The sequence below is a fragment of the Ictalurus furcatus genome, chromosome 5 (assembly GCF_023375685.1).
Source record: "Ictalurus furcatus strain D&B chromosome 5, Billie_1.0, whole genome shotgun sequence".
NCBI classification, from domain to species: Eukaryota; Metazoa; Chordata; class Actinopteri; order Siluriformes; family Ictaluridae; genus Ictalurus; species Ictalurus furcatus.
Window position 1 is genome coordinate 31,575,992 of NC_071259.1, and position 8,969 is coordinate 31,584,960.

The 8,969-nt window shown below is 43.6% G+C and overlaps 1 protein-coding gene across 1 annotated transcript; it reads right to left on the reverse strand.

Annotated features, from left to right (window-relative positions):
• Nucleotides 1-6,381: 6,381 nt before the first annotated feature.
• LOC128608286 (RNA-binding protein 25-like) lies at nt 6,382-8,707 on the reverse strand. Its single transcript, XM_053625921.1, has 2 exons — nt 8,313-8,707; nt 6,382-8,140 (listed from the first exon to the last, which is right to left on the reverse strand). The coding sequence occupies exons 1-2, from the start codon at nt 8,436-8,438 to the stop codon at nt 8,000-8,002; spliced, it is 267 nt and encodes an 88-aa protein (XP_053481896.1). The 5' UTR covers nt 8,439-8,707; the 3' UTR covers nt 6,382-7,999.
• Between the last annotated feature and the right edge of the window lie 262 nt (nt 8,708-8,969).

The following is an 8,969-nucleotide window of genomic DNA, read 5'->3' on the forward strand; positions in this document are numbered from 1 at the left end:
TCACTGCAGTACTGACAATGAATATATACACTCACTGCTGGTCCTTTATAGGGGGTCTTATAAACCAACCATGAGTACATACAAACTGAGCTATGTGGTACATGGACCTGATGAAATAGCAGCTGAATGAATTTATCTAAGGGAAATATTACCAGCATGTAAAAGAACAAATCTGTCTGCGTCTTGTCTCTACACCTGACGATTACATCATTTGTTTTCATCACTCCAACTGGAAATATGTATTTATGTGTCTGTGCACGAGTATGTCTGCGTGAGTATTTACAGTACATGCGTCCCGTTCTCCCACGCCACAGTCCTCTTTATAAACATGTCGGTCGGGCTGACAGCGTGTCGGCCCCGGGGGCCAGGGTTTTTCTGGGATGCAGCCCTCATAAAAAATCACTTCTAATTTATTTCCCCCCAAATTGGAAAGTGCACGCTCACACCTGACTAAATCATCACACGTCAACGGGAGACAACCCCCCACGGCACGCGGCCGAAACCCGAGGCAGAGAAAACATGCGGCCACGCCGCGCTCTCCCTGATGGATTCCGCAGATGTGCACGGGCCCCCGACTCTCCGTCTGGCCCCCACAATTCAGAGGGGCTTCATCAAATTTGTCATTTCGTTCATTTTTTCCTTCCTTCCTCGCTCGCATTCTTGTTATTTATATTTCACACACACATACTCTCCCTGGTTCTGTCTCATATTCTCTCTCGCTCCTCTCACAGCTGTTTCTCCGTCCCTCTCTCCACGCTCTAATCCCTCCGTTCATCCGTCTGTCGTTGGGGTTGTATCTCTTTTTTCTATCGCACGTTTAAATGCTGCATCGCTATTTCTATCCGTCTCCTCCTCTCCTTCTCCCTCTCCCTCCTGCTCTCTCTATCCTCATTCCAGCGTGTCAGACTTCAGCTCGTAATGTGTAAGCCACATGTTATTATCCCACATTAGACACAGCTATCATAAACTTGACAAACACTAAACAAACAGCACAGGTGGTCCGCCGAGGTTTGAGGGTTGGAATCTGACGCGCGGTGGTGGGGGAGGTCGATCCAGGAGCCAAAGAGGTCAAAGGGCAATAGGTTAGAAAGGCCCAAAGTCTCCTACTCAATGGAATACACCAATGGAAAGCAGACACAGGGGCAATACATCAAGTACTCCTCTAATCTAATAAGTCAATGCTACTGGACTTGTAGACTGATGTAGTATAACCTGTGAAGATCCGTCCCCACTTATGTACTCATCTGAGGGGATTTCTTAGTGGTAAAACGCTTTCAAGTCTATTCGCATTTAATTCATTTCTTCTAGAGACACTGAGCTGCTAGCCGTTGGGTAAATTAATCTAGAATGGAATAGACAAGGAATTCAATTGATTCATTAAGCTGGACTGCTGTAAACTTTCCAAGATCAAATATCTCAGCTCACACACCAAGTCTTAACGTGTCCAAGTGGAACCTTGAATTTGATATCCGTCCGAAATGCACAACGTGTCCATCAGAAGTGTCATATCGCAGCAAACCAGTGACTACATTTCCCATCCTGCAGTGCGGCCTACAAACATGGCCGCCGTGGAGGATGGGAAATGTAGTCACTGGTTTGCTGTGATATGACAGATGCAAACAGGCATAAACGAGGCAAGGTAAGAAACGAGAATGAAAAACAAGAATGAATGAACATGAAACAGGGTACAAACGCTTGGTACGGTGATAACACTCAATACTTCGCCAAGCGTGAATGCCTCGAAAGTCCTTTTAAACTGTGGTGTGATTGTGTGTGAGATTGGATGCAGTTGTGCGTGATTAGAATGAACGAGTGTCCTGGGAACTGCGGTCCATGGCGGCCGTGTTTGTAGGCCGCAGTGCAGGATGGGAAATGTAGTCACTGGTTTGCTGTGATATGACAAGAAGACACCGCATTGATGTATTTACTAGGCTTTTGGGTTTTTTTCCGATGAAGGAGCACTCAGACCAAGCACAGACGAAATTTCCCACAACAGAACGGCGGCTCACCGAGTGGGAAAGGACACCGGATGAGAAAGACACACATTTGTTTCTGGTAGCGGTTACTTTGGCTTCAATCTGACTTTATCTAGGTGAACTTCACCCTGTGAATTCACGAGCCTCTGCTTTGCGAGCCAAGAAGAAGGCGGGAATGTAGTTTCTCTGGTCTGTAAAAAAAAATAAATAATAATTGAAAAAATATGGAGAATCTTCTAATTTTGCCTCGCTGTTTTTTTTTTACTGTTGCTTGGTGTGCAGTTCGGCCCGGTGAAACACGCCAGGGTTTTCTCTTTGCGTGCAAGGATTTTCTTGTCAGGAATGTTGGCACCTCTGTCAATGCGTGTCGATGAATGAAACGTCTGTGTAAAAAGTTACTTTCTAGTAAAACCAGCATCAGCCGATAGCAATCAGTCTGGGACGGAAATGAATTATTCACACTGATGTTATGGATGGAGGAATGGATGTGATATGGAGGAAGTACTTCAGATGTCACATCCGGAGCTGTGTGATCATGACAGTCAGTGTGTATACATGAATATATAGAGGGACCGGAGGCAACAGGCTCTTTTTACTTAGCAATTTTACTTAGCTGTGCTTCTGATAAGTACTCTTCCAATGACAGCATGAGTAATATATCCATCTCAAACACTCTCCACTCTATTTCTGAAAGTCCTGCCCAGTAACAAGAACGGCACAACACCAGTGACACGACTCTCTTTCCCAGCCTTGTATTTCCAGCTCTTTCGCATAATAATCCAGGTACACAAGACGTTGCTGAATTTATTTTTAATCAAGAGGGTTCAGAAACGTAGCTGAGTTAGCAACTCTTTTTGGTCTGGCTGCAACCACAAACAGTAAGTCCATCATGCATGCATGCTAGGACGACCGCAACCTCCGATATTTACTGCCATGCTGCAGTTGTTGAAGAGGCATCAAGGGGCGCTGGGTGAAAGTATGGACTTCGCACTTGTGCAAACAACCCAGCACCGAGTGTGAGATCATTTAAGCCAGTGAGAGTGGGTGAGTATGATGGAGGGAAGTGGAAAACGGAGAGAGAGACTGCAGAGACGGAGTGACCGTCGGAGACATGGGAGAAAGTGGCAAAGTTCAACCGTGAACATAAAGGCAAGAGAAGAAGAGTCCATGCTGTTTCAGTGTCCTAGAACAGCAGGGACAGGCGAGATCATCAGAGGTCAAAGGTTAGTCAGGGTTATACCGACAGCATGGGGCATGAGGACGCGCTCTCTCTGCATGGTTAATCTTTCCAGATGTTACTCCATATACGTTAGTGACTACCGAGGTGTTCAGGCTCACTGAATACAACTCAAGCTTTAGTTCTCACAGAAGAAGTTACTTTTGCAGAATATCAGCTTTACTATGAGGTACTTACAAGCTCTAAGAAAATATCATTAAAGAGCTACCGCCGAGGACCAAATCAGGGCCCTGTGAGACGCTAGTCGCTAGTCATCAAGACACAAGTAAGACCAAGACCAGGGTTCCTACACTAGGGGTCACTTCTCCATGTGATTTACAAAATGCAGTCATTACAGGAACTCACAATCTTCTCTTTTATTGAATGAATATGTTTTATTCATTTCTTTTACAAATGAATGAAATAGTCCATACGAAGGTCACCCTGACTATAAAGACAGATTCTGTGTGCGGCACTTTTGAAAGTCACATTCAAGCTAGCCACATGTAAATGAAGTGAGTACATGCTAGGTTGGTCTTTTTTGCTATCCTGACACGCTGCACTGGGGTAGGAGTTCTCCACTCATCAACCTCTGCAAGTTCCTTGAAACAGCCCAGTAGAGGGGGAAAAAACATATTCAAGAAAGCAAATAATGGGTGGTCAAGACATGGGGTTGTTTGCCAAAAAGGTTTTGGAACCCCTGACCAAGACTGTCCACATGTTGGTCAGTTTGTCATGAAGATATGGTCTTCAGAACGTAATTCACTAAATTCCAACACATTTGATGGATAATACAGCGAATACGACTTCGAGCATCAACCGGAGACAATTGTTGGACCATGGATGTTTGGCGTACCCACCAAAAATCACATGGACTAGTTACCAAATGTATATGTGGGTGAAGACGGAATTAGTCATTAGTAATTGCTAGTAAGGGTCCTGCTAGCAACCTGAAGTGCTATTTATATAGTTTGTACCCTTGAGAGAACTATTAATGGTGAACACCACTAAAGACGGATTCCTTTTGAGAGAACGTTCTGGAAGCTGCTGTTACCTATCCAAAGAACCCTTTAGAAAGAGTGAAGATTTTACCTTGTGTTTCATATATATTTTGACTAAAGGGTCAGTCGGTGTGGACAAATCTCTCCTCGCCTACCCCGATGATGTTTCTCAAGATAGATTTCAACCAAACAACTCAGGGAACCACTAAACCTCAGGCCAGGGAGGGTGGGTGGTGGATGTGGCTAATTAGGATATTTGCATATTCGAAATATGAATAGAACATAGGAGTATTCATTTATATCTCTATTTTTGCAATGAATGAATAGCGTACTGAGTCTTTAATTAAATATATATATATATATATATATATATATATATATATATATATATATATATATATATACTGTATATAGGCCTGCTTTAGACCTGCAATGAGGAGTAACAAGGTCTCAAGCTTCAAACTGACCAGGGGTGAGTTTCCCAAAAGCAATGCAGCACTGAGGTCTTCAGCATATGGTAAATCGAGCATTACATTGAATGTGCTCTTTGTGCTTTTAGATGATTTTGGGGGAAAAAATGTGTTTAATTTTAATGGACAAATTCAATTTGCATTGAAGGTAAATTCCAGGTGGAAAGCTGGGAAGCACTAAAACGAGCTACAAAGAGAAATCGACAGTCAGATGGCGCGACTGTCAAAGGGTTCATGCGGGTTATCGCTACCGCCGATAAGACAAGCAAACTACAGTGCAGGAGGCAAACAAGCGAAGTGAACAAGGTGATTAATCACACGGTCATTAAAAGCCAATCACTTCCCAGTTTATACACTTAGTTGTCAGTTTATTAGGTACACCATGATTAGCTACACTCACTGGCCGTTTTATCAGAAACTCCTACTTGTCGTAGGGCTATAATTACTCACTAGCCCATCTGTTGCTATGTACAATGTGTCAGCCCCCCCTCTACTTCATCCATCAATGAGAAGGACCACCATAGGATCACTGCTAACCAGATGTTAGACCTAACTCAATGCAGCAGTGACACTACTACATGGAAGTGTGTACGGCGGTGGTACGAGTGCATTAGGCACAGCAGCGTTGCTGAGATTTTTAAACATTGTGTGTGTGTGTGTGTGTGAGAACGTGTGTGTCCCGTAGGCCTGGTGGTGTGTGGTGGAGAAACTCGATCCGTCCCGAAACAACACGCAGCACCGCTTCAAAGCTTGTTTGTGTTTTTACAGCTTGTCCAGCTGCTCTGGACGGATAAACACACCTGAGGGAACCGGACTGCTCCAAACACCATCAACACCATCATCACGGCTCCTGCTGAGCACAAACAGGAGGGGGGAAGGAGAGAGAGAGAGAGAGAGAGAGAGAGAGAGAGAGAGAGAGAGAGAGCATCAATATGCAGACGATGTATTATTAATGCTAGCATTAATGGTAAAATAGAAAAATAAAATAACATCTACGAATATCTTAATGTTTTCAGAAATCGGTGATGGTTTTGAAAATGTATTAATAAAACTTAAAAATCCTTCAAAACTCCTGTCAGGTTAGCTCATGTTAGCTACTTGGCTGTCGCTAACGTGGCATGTTAGCTAGCTGGTTAGTTTTAACAGTGGCGTTTCATGAATAAGACTTTAAAGTACTTAAAATTCAAGAAATCCTGTCAGGTTAGCCCATGCTAATAATGTGGCCAGCGTGAGTAGTGAAGCTTATTAACTTTGATGAAAAATCCTGTCAGTCTGTTAGTAAATTGGCTAGTATTACCGTAGCAATGAAGGTTATTAATAAGTATGAATATATGTTCTTTTAGAACTATCGTCAAAGTAAGCAGTGGAGGGTTTGACGTTTATAAAGATGACATAAAACCCTAAAGAAATAATGTTAATTTGCTAGCTAGCTAAGTTCCACAATGAAGCTTTTGAATATTTATGAACAAGTCCTTAAAAATGTAGAAATCCTGTCAGGTTAGCTCATGTTAGCCACTTGGCTATCATTAGTAAAGACGATTAATGAATATTTATGAATATACTTTTAAAATTTGTATAACATCCTGTCAGGTTAGCTCATGTTAGCTACTTGGCTAGCGTTCAAGGTGAAGACATACCTTAAAAATTCTTTCAGAAATCTTGTCAGGTTAGCACATGTTTGCTAGCTTGCTAATAAAATCTGTGAAAACACACACACACACACACACACACACACACACACACACACACACACACTCTCTCTCTCTCTCTCTCTCTCTCTCATTCTGGCTGTATGTCTGACCCAAAACTTGTTCATGGATGCCTCTGGTGAGTCGGTGCTTATAGAGAACGCTTTTTCCTGGACGTCCATTTTGTGAAATCTTCAGGGACGTCACTAAAACCAGGAACTTGTCTGTTCAACATTTGTGTTCTTTCCTGCATTGAGAGGCATAAAAGCTTTCAGCTGAGGCAGAAAAGGCCTGAGAGGCAGCACACCCACACGCTCTCAAACACGATTACACCAGTGTTCAGGTTTGGTTTTATCGATCCAGACAGGCTCGTGTATCGCTCTCTCGTCCATCGCGGGAAAATGACAGCAGCTGAATACCTTGATGATTCGAATGCTTTTGTGTGAGCCAAAGCCTTTTCCACGAACTCGGCTGCTCGTAATGTTTTTCTAGCAGAACGCTGAGGAATTAAAGCACATTTGTCCCTTTCATCCTTTCTTTTTCTTTCCCTTTTTTCCTCTCTACTTTCATGTTAGCGTTAGCACACAACCTCGCTAAAGAGCTTCTACTACACTGTGGCTAGCCACTAACTTTCCCTCTCTCTCTTCTCCTCTCTCTTTTTTCTCTCTCTCTCTCTCTGTTCTCCCTCCTTTTTACCTCTGTCTCTCTTGCTCCCTTTCTACCTTTATCTCTACTTCCTCCCTTTCCTTCTTCCCCTCTCTAATTCTTTCTATTGATCTCCTTCTCTCACTTCCTGTCTGGTTCGGTCCTCTTTCTTTTCACCTTTGTCTCCCTCTCCCTTCTTCTTCCCTTCTTCCTTTGACCCACCTCCTTGTGCCTCCATCGCTCTTGCTCCGTCTATCCCTTTCTCACGCCCTCTCTCTCCTCCAAGCTCCTTTTTCTCTTCATAGTTTCTCCTTCTCCCTTTGTTCTTCCTCATCCTCTCCCCTTCTACCTCCCTCTTCCTCCATCTCTCTTGCTCCCACTATCCCTTTCTCTCTCCTTCCCCACTTCCCGTCTCTCCCTTGAACTCTCTCATTTCTTCCTCCGATTTCTCCTTCCCTGTCTACTCCTCTTCTTTCTCGCTCGATTTAGCTTCATCTTTCACTCTGCCTCTCACTCCCTAACTCGTTCCTGCTGCATTTGCTTTCTTTTTCATTCTCTCTCTCCCTCTCTCTCTCTCTCCCTCCTTCACTTTGTTTTTTTACCTCATTCTCTCTTGCTCCCTCTTCCCATCGCTCTCATTCTACCTCTACCTCCTTAAATCTCTCTCCCTTTCTCAATACCTTACTTTCCTTTTTGCTGTTGCCTTCTTCATCTTCCTTCTCTCCGTCACTTTTCTCTCTTCTTCTTTTATTTTCTCTATCCCATTCTCAATCCTTTTGTTCTTTCTTTCTTTCTTTCTTTTTCTCTTCTTGTTACGTGTGTTTGCCTTCCCACTCATTCCCTTTTTCACGTCCTTTATTCTTTACTGTCCTTTGCGTCTTACCACTACTGTTTTTCTGCCTGTCTCCCTCTATCTATCTATCTATCTATCTATCCATCTATCCATCTATCTATCCATATAGCTGACTGACTGTCTGTGTCTGTGTGTCTGTCTGCCTCTCTCTCAATTCATTTGGTTCATCTCTCTCTCTCTCTCTCTGTCTCCCTCTCTCTCTCCCTCTCTCTCTCCATTTCTCTCTCCATTTCTCTCTCCATTTCTCTCCTTCTGTCTGTCCCCCTCCCTGCTCTCTACGTCCCTGTGTGGCTGTATGTAACATCAGTAAAGCTGTCAGGCGTCCTGGCCAACATAAACAGGCCGAGTTCGGGGTTCAGAGGTGACAGGAGCTGAGATGTTTTTCCTGAGGAACCGAGGGACCCTGGAGAACCGCCGCCGGGGCCAAGGAGGGGTCGAGGGGGGAAGACAATCCCTCCGATTACCCCACACACACACTTACACGTCTCTCTCTCCCTCTCTCTCTCTCTCTCTCTCTCTCTCTCTCCATTTCTCTCTCATTCCCTTTCCTTCTCTCTCTCTCTCTCTCTCTCTCTCTCTCTCTCTGCATCTGTGTACACAAACCAGCTCCACAATCTCCCCTTCACACGTACACACACACACTCATTCATTCACCCACTCGCTGGCCTAAATCACTGCTGTGTCAACACAAAGGCCAACACACACACACACACACACACACACTGCTGTCACTACACACACTCACTACACATACACACAAACATGCACACAGATGCCAGATATGGATTTACAGTGCAAGCCACAAACACACACATAGATACCAGATACGGATATACTGTGCAACACACACACACACACACACACACACACACACACCTTATTCAAACACAGCACACCCGAAATGATGCATAATAAAATAACTGGGTGTTCCAGCAGCTAACAGAGACGATGAGATATTTGCTATACATCACTGAACGAGAAAGTCATTAGTGTCTAGATCAAAGAACCTTTTTTAGGAGATTTAAAGAAGAACATAGACACTTTTCTAGGAAAAAAAAAAATCTTGTCTTTTTTTTTTTTTTTTTAAAATAAAATCTGAGAAAATTGTTTTGTTTTTGTT